Raw genomic sequence first — 14,942 nt, forward strand, 5'->3', positions numbered from 1 at the left:
CTCTGTCCAGCTCCCCCTCCCCCTCTCTGTCCAGCTCCCCCTCCCCCTCTCCGCCCAGCTCCCCCTCCCCCTCTCCGCCCAGCTCCCCCTCCCCGTCTCTGCCCACTTCCCCCTCCCCGTCTCTGCCCACTTCCCCCTCCCCGTCTCTGCCCACTTCCCCGTCCCCGTCCACCTTCCCCCTCTCCGCCCTCCCCTCTCCGCCCTCCCCTCTCCGCCCTCCCCTCTCCGTTCCCCCCCTCATTTGGGGGGATTCCATGAGCCAAGCAACAATTCAAGAACAGTATGTGGGACTGACTTCTGTCGGGGGATAAGGAAACTCTTCTGTATTGATGCAGATGGAGGGAACAAGGATCCATGGTAGAGGATAAAAACATTTAAAATACGTAAATATTGCAAAAATACATGGGAAAAAATTTGCAAAAATACGTCGGAAAAAATTTACAAAAATACACCAAATTACTTGAGAAAAGTCATGAAGAGAATGAAATGGGTGAAGTATGGGGAAGTGATGAAATCTGAGGGAGTAGACTGATAATGAAAGCGGAAAATCAGCTGAAATCAACGTGAAAACACAATGAAATCAAAGAAAAAATAAATAAAACTATTGTAATGTGGGTTGCAGGTCTGTGGACAGATAAGTGTGAGGAAGGGGGACAGCAGATCTGATTAGATTTGGTGAACTGGAATAAGAGAGGAGAAAGAGTGGGGGGTTGAGAGGTCTTGGTAGGATGAGGCACAAGTTTGTATGCCACAGGAAAATGAGATACGAAAATTTGGGAAAGTTACGAAGAAAGATTGATCAATTTGAAGATCTAAGAGTATTGGCACGAGTGATGTGGAACATGAGATGTTGCACTGACAATCAGCATGGTCTTGTAGCTGTGTGTTGTGTGTGGACAAGATGGTTGATACAGGGTGCCTCATAAGTAGTGTGTGCGGTGCAGTTTTTAAGGTGAAAAGTAAAAAACAGGAAAGAAGAGAAAGGAAAACGGACACTGAGTATAGTAATGTGTTACAAAATAGTAACAAAGGAAAAAGCACTGGGTTATGGAATGGAAGAAACGCTGTTTGACGGAATCAAACAATGGAAAATCCAGCCTGGAATAATGACAATTTTAGGAAACAGGTAGATTGCTATTTTCACATGTTGGAGATGTTGAGTCACAAATAGGCACAACAAAAAGATGGTCAAAGATGTAAGCATTTGGCCATAAAAGCTTTCATCCAAATTAGACAACATACACAACACACTCTCTCAAATGCATCTCTCCCTGTTAACTTTTCAGGATTTTTTAACCTCGAACCTTGCCTCACCACCATTCCCCAAATCCTGCAACCTGCAAACTAACCTTACATCTGCAGAAAGGACTCCAATCCCCCACCTAACAACTAATCCCAGCCTTATAATCCTACATGCTGGCAAAGGCTACACCACTGTTGTTTTGAACTGCAAGGATTACCTGGCAGAAGGACTCTGCCAGTTGTCAGATTCATGCACTTAACAAACCCTGTTATAGTGACCCCATTCCAGAAATTCTGCAGGATCTCCCGTCTCTCCCCAAATCCTTAGCCCTATCCCAGAATATCTTCCAGGAGTCTCTTTGTCTCCTCACCTCTACCACTCTACGCACTCCTGCTATCTACATGCTTCATAATGTCTATAAACACGACCACACAGGACATCCCATTGTCGCACGTTACTGTGCCCCTACTGTGAGACTTTTCGTCTCATAGACGAATACCTTCAGCCTATTACCCGCAACCTACCCTCCTATATAAAAGATACCAACAGTTTCCGTCACCAATCTCCACAGTTCCTATTCCTGTACCTCATGTTGCCCTACTTATTACCGCTGGTGCCACCTCCCTTACACCAACATCCCTAATGCCCATGGCATTGCCACTGTTGAACACTACCTTTCCCAAATCTCGATAGATTCTAATCGCCCAGAATCCCAAACACCTCATCTGCTTCAGATTCTTTGATTACATCTTTGTGATCTGGAATGAGGATGAGGACACCCTATCCACATTCCTCCAGAGCCTCAGCACCTTTTCCTGCATTCATTTCACCTGGTGCTCATCAACCTTCTTTGATGTTGACCTTCACTTCAGAGTGAAGTACCTCTGTCCACATCAAACCTACCAAACACCAGCAATACCTCCATATCAACAGCTGCCACCCATTCTATACCTAGAAGTCCCTTCCATATTGCTTAGACCCCCCCTCCCCACCCCTCCAACCCCCCCCCCCCCCCCATGGCCGTCACATCTTTAGTGATGAGCAGTCCTTGAAATATACCAGTGGTCTCACTGAGGCCATCATCATTATCATTATCCTCCCAAACATGTACAGAAACAGATCTCTTGTGCCTTACCTCTCCAGTCTCCCACCACATTCCAAGGTTCTACCGTCTGGCTTTAGAGGAGCATTCCCCTTGTGACTCAGTACCACCCAGGACCGGAGCAGTTGACTCACATTCTCTGCCAGAGTTTTGACTACCTCCACTGAAATGAGGAATGTCGTACCCACTATCCTTTCCACCCCTCTCACAGTGGTATTCCTCTGCCCACCAAATCTATACTATATCCACCTCCATCTCCACACAGCCCCTGGTCCCAACCTCTTGCTCATGACTCATATCCCTATAATAGAAGTAGATGCAAGACCTGTTCTATAGATCCTCTCACCACCAACACCTACTCCATTCTGGTCACAAGCATTACCTATCTCATGAAAGGCAGGCTTATCTGTGAAACCAGTCATGTGATCTACAACCTAAGCTGCAACCACTGGTGTGTTCTACGTGGGCACAATAATCAACAAGCTATCTATTCTGATGAATGGTCCTGATGGAGTGGGGCCAAGAAACAGCTGGATCACCAATTGCCGAGCATCCTGCCCAATACAATGTTCTTAGTTTTAATGACTGCTTCACAGCCTGTGCCCTCTGAACCCTTCCTAATGATACAAACTTTTTCTGAACTGTGCAAGTGGGAACTCTCCTTGCAATATATTCTACATTCTTGTAACCCACCTGTCCTCAACTTTCGTTAATCATTTCCTACACCCACCTGTTCCCTTCCCTGTTTTCACTCCAGCGCTACCCAGCCCTCTATTCCATTGTCGCACCTCTGTTTCTCTCCTTTTTCACTGTCCCCTTCCCCCTCTGTCTAACCACTTGACTGCATCTAGCTGCCCTACCCTCTCTCGACTTCATCCCTTTATGCTCCCACAAGCAGCACTTATCCATCACCCACCCCTACCCAGCTAACACTCCTCCTTCGCGCCCCAGCCTCCTCGTTACCTCCACCATTTCATATTGCTTCTCCCATCACGTGCTGCTGCTGCTTGCAATCTGGCCTCGGCAGCCAGAGGCTGTGGTCGTGTGTGTGTGTGTGTGTGTGTGTGTGTGTGTGTGTGTGTGTGTGTGTGTGTTTTTGTCTAATTCGTATGAAGGCCTTTCTGGCAGAAAGCTTGCTTGTTTGACTCTCTTTTTGTTGTTCCCATCTGCGACTCAACATCTCAGCTATGTGGTGAGGAACAATTGTTCTTTTCATAATATTGTCATTATTCTTGGAAAGAACACTTATGATAAACAGCTGATGGAAATGTAGAAAGTATTCACACAGAAGCTATGCAAAATAAGACATGTCATATTAGTTACAGTGGGTTTCAAATAGATTGTGCAGATTTAGTTCTGACAACAATCCTCTCTCTTTTCTCCTTATGTACCTTGACTTCTCACTCAAGATTCTGTGAGATGCTTCACATGAATTCAAGGATGAACAACTATTAAATTTTTTTTGATAATATATTGATCTTTTTATTTTTTCGTAATTACCATTCCTTTATTTGGTCTTTATTTTCGTGTGTTTGCATATAGCTGACCTTCCACTTCTAAAATGAAAATTTCAGTTTCAGAGGGTGTCCCAAGAGGAATGATATTTATGGATATGACAGGAACTGGCATTTGAAGCAAATAACTTCATATTTAGATGTGCTGTATTCTGAATGGTTTCCGAGATGAACATGTTAAACCAGATGTGGAAGGGATTGACTCAGCTGCATTTTACCTGATCTCTGGATTTTTGCGGTACTATAATTAACTGGTCACCAAGATTTCTGGAACGTAATGTCAGTAGATTTTTGTTTATGTGGTTGAATGTAGCGTGCTATGTGCAAATGAAAGTGGAATGTGTGAGATAAACTGTTTGGTCACATCACGGACACTTCTGTCCTTATTAGGAAACATGAAAAGTCACTCAGACAAGTAACATGTTATCCCAAGAGTGCACAAATGCATTGAAGTTGACGGTGGAACAACCGAACATTTATTGTGAACTGTACAACAATTGTTACGTGGCGTGTACGATAACGCTTAAAGTTGAGTGTTTTAAAAATATGTATTTTTCAATTGATACTTTGTAAAATACTCATTATAATGTTAACTAACTGTTATACATGTGCAAATGTGACAGTGTGTTAACCAAAGCAGGAAATAAATAACAAAATACATGAAATGTGTTCTATCTCAGAATCATTCAGAATAGGGCATATATGTGTAGGAAAATTTTTTGCTTCAAATGACCGTTCCTGCCGTATTGCCAAATACTGACCATACCTCCTGGGACACACTGTATAACTATTTCACTAGATTTGTTGCTAGATTTAGACGGTGTTTGATTATGCTTTAGTCAGTTACTTAGTTTTTTCATGTTCAATGAATCTTAATTGTGATCTGGTATGATGTGAAACAAGTCAGTTTACAGTTTGTAGTAACACGGTTCACGTTTTAAGTTGCACTTCAGAGTAGACTGGCATGCCAGATGTGAACTGACTGGGCACGGCCCATGCTGCCAGAGTTGTTGTTGTTCCGCTGGCAGAGGTCGCAGCCGAATTCTCGCATGCCCTCTGGTGGATGGGACTCTATTTGCGGCAACTACCGTCCGTGACGCGCCGTGCCGATGTGCACCTCCTGCGATCTTTCTGGTGGCTACTGCGCTCCTCCTCCTTCGGGGGGTGGAGCCACTGTGATCCACTGCGCCGGACGGTGGAGCGTCTTGCAGGAGTGATGACCTCCACGTCCGTCGGAAGACTGGAGTTGAGAGGATCTGCCAACCCTCGAGCCGGAACCTTCAAATATGGCTGGAAGTGACCAACACGAAGAGGCCCCTGTCGTCCCACTACCGGAATCCGGGACAGAATGGGAGACAGGCCGTCGAACTCTGGATCCTGGTCCACCCCGGGACGGGCAAGACCCAGTGGCGGGGACGGTGGGGAAGGGATGACCACAGGTGAACCATCCTACTGAGAAAACGGGCCTGCGAGGGGGGCCGGCTCTCACTGGGGCATCGCAAACGTTGACGATGCCGGTGCTGGAGCTACTGGAGGCTGCCGAGGCTGAGAGCCATTGCAGTGTGGCCGAATCACAGGGGGGGAGTGGTGGTAGCACCCCTGAGAAAACAACACAGGTGTCGGCAATGTGGAAGCCAGTGCTCGAGGGGTAGGAGGGTGGGTACCCAAACGTGGACGTAGCTGATTTTGGTGACGACGTACCTCCCGGCCCCCCGTCTGCAAGGTATAGAGCCGGCAGCCATTTTGGTGCAGGACCACCGCCAATATCCAACGTGGATTGCGACCAAACCCACGTGCCCAGACCGACATACCTGGTGGGTAGCCGGGTACTGCGTTTTGCGAAGACTGGCGAGGACTGGGCCGAAGGAGGTGCAGCAGAGTCCAAGGTTGGCGCCCGTGGAGGAGCTCTGCGGGACTGCGTTCTCCCATAGGTGTGATACGGTATGCCGTCAGGAAAAACGTCAACGCCTCCTCCGCAGGAAATTCGTGCACATACTTTTTCATCTGTGTCTTAAATGTGCGCCCCATGCACTCGGCTTCCCCATTTGATTGTGGATGAAAGGGGGGAGAGCAAACGTGCCGAATACCAAAGCGCCTACAAAAGTCCTGGAAGGTCTGCAACATAAACTGAGGTCCATTGTCCGAGACCAGGGTGACTGGCAGACCTTCCACAGAAAAGATTTTTGCTAGTACCTGAAGTGGTTGAGGAGCAGCGAACCACATATGGAAATTGAGAATAAGCATCAATGACAATGAGCCAAAAGCCATTGAGAAACGGGCCCGCAAAATCGATGTGAGCACGTTCCCATGCCTGGGTGGCAGGCGGTCATGAAGAGAACGCTGACCTGGGAGATGCCTGTTGGCTCGCACACTGGGAACAGGTGGCCACCAAGTGCACAATTTCTCTGTCAACACCGGGCCAGTACACATGTCTGCGAGCCAAGGTTTTAGTATGGGAAACACCCCAGTGCCCCTAATGTAATAATGTGAGGATTTCCCTTCGCGAACTTGCAGGAACAACCACGCGAGGAGCTGTATCATCGGTAGCCAGAAGGAGAACTCCTTCCAAGATGGAGAGGCGGTCTCGTAGAACAAAATAATTATGAAGAGGTTCCGAGGCCCGGCCTGGAGGTCGGGATGACCACCCCTGCTGAATGAGGCGAACTACTTGCCGAAGAACCGGGTCAGCTGCCGTTTCCCTGCCGACTCTAGAACTAGTGATTGGGAAGCCATCAACTGCTTGGCGGGACACCACATCCAAATGAAAACACATAATCTCCTCTCGATCGAACTTAGGATCCGGGTCCACCGGAAGACGGGAAAGAGCGCCTACATTGGCATGCTGTCCGGTAGGGCGAAAATGAATGTCATAATGGTACTTAGATAGGAGCAAGGCCCAGTGCTGTAGTCTGTGGGCCGCCCTATCCAGAATCTGAGAGGCGGGGCCAAATAACGATATTAACAGCTTATGGTCAGTGATTAACTGAAACTTTGTGCCATACAAGAAAGGGTGAAACATGGTAACAGCGTAGACAATGGCCAAAGCCTCTTTTTCCACCTGGGAGTAATGGGCCTGTGCGGGACTAAGAGTTTTAGACGCAAACGCCAGTGGCTGCTTGGAACCATCCCCACCCCATATTGCGAAGCATGTGTAGCCAGGACCAATGGCTTATGGGGGTCAAAAGTAGCCAAACACTGCACTGACGTGAGGAGGCCTTTCAATGAGGTGAACGCTCGCTTGCATGCAGGCGACCAATCAAAAGGAACCGGTGGTAATAGACAATCTTGCCTAAAAAAGCTTGTAACTCCTTCAGCGAAACGGGCTGCGGAAGGTCGACGATACCTTGGACCAAACTTCCTAGCGGCTGGACGCCGTGCCGAGAGATTGTGTAGCCCACATACTCAATGGACGATTGGAAAAAGTTTGACTTGCGCAGGTTGCAATGCAAGCCCACGGACCTGAATTTGAGAAAGAGGGTGCAAAGGTTGTGCAAGTGTACCTTCGTGCTGCGGCCCTTGACAATTATGTAGTCCGGGTAATTAATACAATGAGGGATTGTCGACGTGACGTGCTCAAGATAATGCTGGAATATCGCCAGGGCACTGGATATTCCGAAGGCCAACCGCTGGTATTGGTAAAGGCCAAATGGGGTGTTGATCAACCGCCAGCCGTTTGGAGTCCTCATCAAGAGGTACCTGTTGATAAGACTCCGAAAGATCGATTTTCGAAAAATATTGGCCTCCCGCTACGGCGGAGAACAATTCATCAACCCGAGGCAAAGGATAGGTGTCCACCACCAATTGGGAATTAATGGTGGCCATGAAATCGCCTCAAAGACGTAATTTTCCCGAGGGTTTCCTGACAATAATGAGGGTAGAAGCCCACTCACTAGAAGAAACGGGAAGAACGACCCCTAGGGCTATCAGCCGGTCTAGCTCTTCTTTTACCTGAGAGCGGAGAGCCAAGGGGATCTGCCTCGCGCGTAGAAAACACGGGCGAGCCGACGCCTTCAACGTTAAGTGAGCTTCAAAGTCTGAAATACGCCCCAGGCCCTCCTCAAAGATTGCTTGAAGGTCAGAGATCAAAGATTCTAATGATTGATAGGGAACGTCTTCGGAGACCAACTGTATGGTGTCAGTGATAGAAAACCCGAAAGCTTGAACAGCATCCAAGCCAAAAAGGTTAGCAGAGCTCGCATCACTGACAACAATAAAAGTAATGGGCCGAGTGACTGATTTGTAAGTCACGTCGGTAGTGAATTGACCCAGTAGGGGAATGAACTGTTTACCATAACCGCGGAGACACCGGTAAACTCGCACCAACAGGGGTGACCCAAGGTCGGAGTAAGTTTGTGCATTCAACAAAGAAACTGCCACGCCCGTATCAACTTGCAGTTGTAATCGGCGCGATCGAACCGACACCTCAGCAAAGAGTTTGTGGGCCGGTAAGTCAAGAGCCTGGCCCCATGAAACTTCCTGAATGTCAATGTCCATGTCCTCTGTAACTGCTTCCTTAGATTCTTTTGAGGCTGAGCGGCAGACTTTAGCAATGTGTCCTTTTTTATTACATTTGTGACAAACGGCCCAATGCTGGGGGTACTCCGACCGATCGTGATGTATATAGCACGATGCACAGGACAGTAACAGGGGCCAGCGGCCGGAACTCTGTTTACGCGCCGTGCGGGAGCGGGCGTAATGGCCGGATTGTACTGCTCGCACGTCGTCCACCCCGGACGCGGCCACGCCGCCCTGAACCAACGCGACGTTGCACCACGCTTCCAACTGTTGACCGGCACCATGAGAGACTTCATACGATTGAGCAATGGACAGGACTTCCTCGAGGGAAGGGTCTTCTAACTGCAGGGCCCATTGCCGGACCTCCCTATCAGGGGCCGAATGCACAATGACGTCGCGCACCATAACGTGGGCATACGACTCTCGCTAGTGCTCCGTGACAAAATGACACTTGCAACTAAGACCGTGCAGGGTAGTGGCCCACGCCCGGTAAGACTGATGGGGCTGCTTCTTGCATTGATAGAACTGCACCCTAGGTGCCACAACATGTGTGCAGCGGCGATAATATGAAGACAGTAATGAACAGAATGTGTCAAAAGATAAGGACAAGGGTTCCTGCAATGGCGCTAGCTGCCGCAAAACTTGATACAGCGAGGGAGATATCCAAGATAAGAAAAGAGCGCAACATACCTCTGCATCGGCAACATGAAATGCCTGGAAATACTGCTGAAGGCAATGTTCATACGCGTCCCAATCCTCCGCCGTCTCGTCATGCGGGGGAAATGGAGGAGGGTTCAGCGCTGGAGCAGACGGCGTGGAGAGCAACGCCGGAAGCACTTGTTTCATGGTGGCCATGAGCTCCGTCTGCTGCTCAAACAAAACCCGCACTAAATCCTCCATGCCGCGGATAAGCTGCGAAACTGGAACAACGATGCAACACGCGAAAGAACGACCCTACTCGTCGCCAATGGTGTAGTAACACGGTTCACGTTTTACTACGTCGCACTTCAGAGTAGTAGTCTCATAGGCGTACGCGATGTGAACTGACTGGGCATGGCCCGTGGTGCCTGAGTTGTTGTTCCGCTGGCAGAGGTCGCGGCCGAATTCTCGCGTGCCCTCTGGTGGACGGGACTCTATTTGCGGCAACTACTGTCTGTGACGCGCCGTGTCGATGTGCGCCTCCCGCGATCTTTCTGGTGGCTACTGCACAGTTATAATTACACTTTCTTAGAAAAAAATGCGCGGCAAACTGTTGACCATATACATGAGCTGAGGAGCTGGATCATGCAAGAAACATTAAATTAATAAAAAACAATCATTCTGATCATGTGTACAGCAGGAAAGGACATCACATCCAGATCATGCCCTGTGTGTGTGGTCTCCTTATTATATAATGTGCCACAATGACTGTTAGAAAAATGGCCATTTGCACTGCTATAGATAAGAAACTAGCAACTAGTGAGTTTTTCTTTATGCTTTGCTTTGTTAACTCTGTATCAGGAAATCTTGGGAATTTATAACATTTTTTTATGTTGACCAATAAAACATTCAAACTGCATAAAGTAATTAATTACAGTTCTAGAAAGAAAAAAAGCTTGAAAATACTATGTAATTGCATCATGCAAACCATTCCAGGTCTTTAAAACATTCTTATTTGCATAGTTTATCCGTTTAAAGTTGTTTTTCTTCAAGTACTACTATTTTAAATAACCTGTCTTAGATGCAGCTCATCACTCTTACTTTGAGACATAATCTCGATGGGAAGCCTGCAAAGACATTGTAAAATTTTAATTTATTGGCCATTTACATTGTTCAGTTTTCATTATTTCCAGCACCAACTGAAAACTTGGATTAGAGGGAATGTGAGTCGGTGTTCTACATCAATGTTCGTTTTTGATGAAGTTGACAAAATGCCACCTGGCGTTTTTGACTCTATGAAGCCTTATCTTGACCATTACGGATGGTTTGATGGCGTTGATTTTAGGTAATGTGCTCATTGCATTTAATATAATAATTGAAATTTTATTGGAAATACTGTGAAATATTTATATATTTTACATATGTGGAAAAGTCCAACTGCATATTTAATTTGTAATGCTGAATGATACTATGTGGCGAGATAAGTAGCTACAATTTTTGCAGAAATGTTATGCGGTAAGTGTCCATTATTGCCAGATATATGGGTAATGGCCACACTGTCCTGTTAAAGAGGCTTTTGTCATCAGTACAGATGAAGGTATACCTTTAGATATTGTTGAAACTGAAGCAAATTATCTTCCCTTTTGTTCATCCGAAGTGATTTGACTTTTTTTTTTTAAAAAAAATCACTTGCAACCTGGAAAAGCATATTCCTCCCTTCCATATTGTATGAACCACAGAATTTTATTAATGTTATAGAGCCAGGAAAAAAAAATAATATTTTGTTCTCAAAAGTATAGACAAATACTCGAAAAAGCAATTCAGACATTTTCTATGTCAACTAATAGGGCTCACCAGATCAGAAACACACAAAATTTGTTCTCAAAATTGCCGAAGACGCATACAACACTCAGATACAAATGACTATGTTAACAGAGTTATCATAGGATTATGACAATGGAGTGAAGAACATTGCACTGGTACAGTACTTGGTAAAGGTCACCAAACATTTGGAAAAAAATTGCCCTTCCACATCACCCAAGTGGGCATTACGACAGTCACACCACCAGCAAAGAATCAAATCAGTTGAATCTATATAGGCTGCTGTTAGTGCACTGTACATACCAGGAGTCTTTGCTCAACTACAAGGAGGGGAAAAAACAGAGCTGTTAACACATGGTTGACGGAGCTTAAGCATCACTTGTGACTTAGATAGCATAATAAATCAACAGTTGTAGAATAACAAACTGAGTGTGGAAGTCCTGTGCAGTTCAGAGAGCCAGCTACTCTGTATAATCGTCAAGGAAATCAAGACACTGTTGATATATACTTCAACAACCTGTTCAAATGGGTTGTGCAAACATTGCAACGTAAGGAACATGAAACGTTGAAAATCATATGTTGAACCTACATTGGCATAGAGTGACAGGAAACGGATAATTTAAAAAAAAAAAAAAAAAAAAAAAAAGCATTCTGTAGATTTTTGCTTTGCCTTTCATTTAGTCTTTAGTGAATTGAAAATCTCATCTGTGCTACATGTTTGCACTTTGAACATAGATAATGCTCCCTTCCTGAGAAAGCCATAGTTGCCTTTTCACTTTAAGATATGACGCAGGCTGCACCACATATGAACAAAATTTGACATGAGAACTGGGGATTGCAAGACAGCACCTTTTAAAATCTGTGCTTGTTTTTAGTCTGGAACAATAACTCCACTATTGTGATAGTCTTAAATTCTATACTGCAAGCTCAGCTCACCTGCCACCTTGCCTACCTGGAATGCATTCAATTGCTACTATGCCATATGTACTGCCCACCCACTACAGAACACTAAAAGTGTAAGCTCTTTTCTGAAACAAACTCAAATCCCACTAGTACAAGCAAAATAGATCCTGTTTCCTTGTATCATCTCAGATGTCAGAGATTCTAGGATCACTGCTACATAATGGTGGGAGCTTTGACCTGATTTGATAATACTGGTCAATAAAATCATATGTAGATTACCACAAAAAAGCAACTCGGCCTCCCTTCTTTCTTCTCCTATTATTTTGAAACAGTATACTGGAAAATGCTTGTGATTAAAACGTGTGAAAGATGACTGAATGGTTCAGAGTAGGCCATATTAGGATCACCAATGTCCACTGCACCTGACAACTAGATGGAGACACCACCATTGCACTGCAAATTCACATAAATGACCTTATTTGTGAAGACAGGTACACAGAAGTTATGAAGATTACTATTTTACATCCTGTTAGTGTTATAACTATCCATTCAGTTCTTCATGATAAGCTTAATTATCATGGAATGAGTTAGAGATTAGTTCAAGGATGGTAGACTCATGTCCATTAAGTGTTGGCATTGGTTCTACACTCAAACAGCAGTTGGCACCATGCTGAGAGTGTTACACACTTCCTAATGCCCATCAATGGGCTTGTTACCTCTGTCAGACCAGTGGCTATTCCTGTGCTTTAGGTCAACAACTTTATGGAGTTCCAAATCTGTAGCTTGGCTGAAAGCCAGTTTCAAGGAGCTGGACCCTTTCCCATGACTTTCAATTTTCCCCTCAAGAAAATGGGATCATGCTTTTCTGTCATTGTACCACAGTTCATGTTGACCCATAATTCTATTTGGGAACCCAGCACTTGAATCTTTTTGCTTAGTTCCAGTTTTGCGACTTCTTATATTCATCAACTTCTCAACTTCACTCCAACTACAGGCAAAACCTTAGTGCTCTCTCTCTCTCTCTCTCTCTCTCTCTCTCTCTCTCTCTCTCTCTCACACACACACACACACACACACACACACACACACACACACATTAGAAATTAGTTTGGCACGTCTGTTGTAATTGGGACATTTAGGAGATGCCATCAAGTAGTGTTCACCATAGAATCTAGATATTATCTCGACACATAAGCCAGGATTTCCTTGTGAAGTGGCACAAGCCAGAACAAGTCTTGTCATGGCATGGTGTTTCATCACTTGTACAAAATTCACCATCGAATCCCATCTTTTACTGTAAAAAGAAAATCATTTAACCCTGCTACTGAATGGATACTCAAACTTTCCATGACCTGTTCATGTACCAGTTTTCACATCTGTGTCGTGGTGAATGATGCTTTGCAGATATTTTGCAAGTAAAATGGTCTTTTGTGTGGCAATGATTATATTCTGAATTAAGCTTGATCTTCAGTGTAACAGTAATTTTTTTAACCATTTGATACTTCAGTGATTCTATATTCAAGTCAGTGGTATGTCTTAAATTATCATTGTATATTACTGATTCAAAATTTTTTGTGGCATATTGTCACATATACAAATTTCGTCATTTAATCCCATCTTGTTCTGCAATAAATAATTATTTAACCCTGGTATTTGAATGGATTCTTAAAGTTTCCATCACCTGTTTATGTGCCAGTTTTCATATTGTCATGGTAAATGATGCTTTGCAAATTTTTCACCATTAAAATGGTATTCTGTGTGCTGGTGATTATATTCTGTGTTAAGGTTAATCTGATTTTACGTTTCAGGAATGCAATTTTCATATTTCTATCCAACACTGGAAGTAATGTAATTACTAGGACAATGATTGAGCTTTACAAAAATGGGAGAAAACGTAATGATCTCAAATTAAGTGATTTTGAAAACCTAATAGCCAGTGGTTCTTTCAATGAAAAAGGTAATAACACATTATTTTATTTCTCTCGTGGAAACTCTTGAAACATATTTGTAGTAAATAAACTTTTCCCTGGACGTAAGTAGTGACAGGTGGAGTATTTTCAACATATATATTTTTTTGTTTTTTTCTTTTAATGGTAATTGAAGAAGTAAATAATATCAAGTAATAACTTTTTCATTGTATGTACCTTTCACTTTTCTTTCTAAAATTAAGTTTGTTTATGAGAATTTGATCATGGACCTCTTAGACGTTGACAAATTTAGTAATGCACCACCCAGTCTAGGAAGCACCACTAGGCAGCTGCTGAGAAAATGATGAGTAGCTGCGGAAATGGAGTGGACAACAGCAACAACTATATAAAAGTACAAGAGGCAAACCGAGAGAAAGCCAAAACATGATTGCCAGGAATCATCAGCTGTGCACGAGCAAAACGACAGCAGCAAACCGAGAAAAATGGGAGTTACTGAGTGCAAATAATAATGTTGGCAGTCCAAAACCTTTTATACATAAACACAACTGGACAAGGAAGGCGTGTGCATTTTTGTCATAGTTTAAGCCATCAGACAGTTTTGCTGAATTGACATCTGTGGCAAAAAGTTCACATCATACGCAGTACAGCCATGAAACCAAACAAATCAAGGTGATTAATGCTGGGTGTTCACCTCTGTATCAGTGTTAGAGTCCAACAACAATACTAAGACAAATTTATAGTATCATCATCACTTAGAGATAGCGTAATGGTTTCAGGGAACTTTTCTGTATAGTCTGGTATTCTAGATCGAAGACAAGCAGTAAATTTAATAAAGATGACAACACGTCTTTGGTGGAACTGATGTGCAATAGGTAGGCTCATAAAAAAATTCATGGAGTCTGGCTGGTTAAATTAAAATATGTTGCTGACTTTAATTTTCTCTTATGTGGAAGCTTTTGTTATTCCTGAATTTTATCATTTGCAAACCTGCACCAGCAACAGGTTTCCATGAAGTCAAAATGACAGGATTTTAAATTCACAGTGTAATAGATACTGAACTGACTTAAAATACAGTATATTTAATATTAATCGCAATAGAATGTTGCTGTACCACTGTTCCGCAATGGATTGGAATACATTTTAATCTACATTATCTCTGTTTTTTGAGAAATAATACAGAGCTTATAACCAGAGATGCTATATTCCAGTTTGTTCTTATGTGTGTGTCCACCGTTTAAGTACCCCCACCATTAAAATTAAAATTTAAAACAGTCTTG

General features: G+C 44.0%; 1 protein-coding gene across 5 annotated transcripts in view; it reads left to right on the forward strand.

Annotated features, from left to right (window-relative positions):
• Positions 1-14,942, forward strand: part of LOC126334980 (torsin-1B-like) — an 81,061-nt gene that overhangs the window by 36,026 nt on the left and 30,093 nt on the right. For all 5 annotated transcript variants that reach the window (XM_049997777.1, XM_049997778.1, XM_049997779.1 and 2 more), the window contains 2 exons: positions 10,207-10,358; positions 13,546-13,694. In XM_049997777.1, the coding sequence (XP_049853734.1) occupies positions 10,207-10,358; positions 13,546-13,694 (301 nt within the window). The remainder of the gene's footprint in view (positions 1-10,206; positions 10,359-13,545; positions 13,695-14,942) is intronic.

This window comes from Schistocerca gregaria, chromosome 2 (assembly GCF_023897955.1).
Source record: "Schistocerca gregaria isolate iqSchGreg1 chromosome 2, iqSchGreg1.2, whole genome shotgun sequence".
Classification (NCBI taxonomy): Eukaryota; Metazoa; Arthropoda; class Insecta; order Orthoptera; family Acrididae; genus Schistocerca; species Schistocerca gregaria.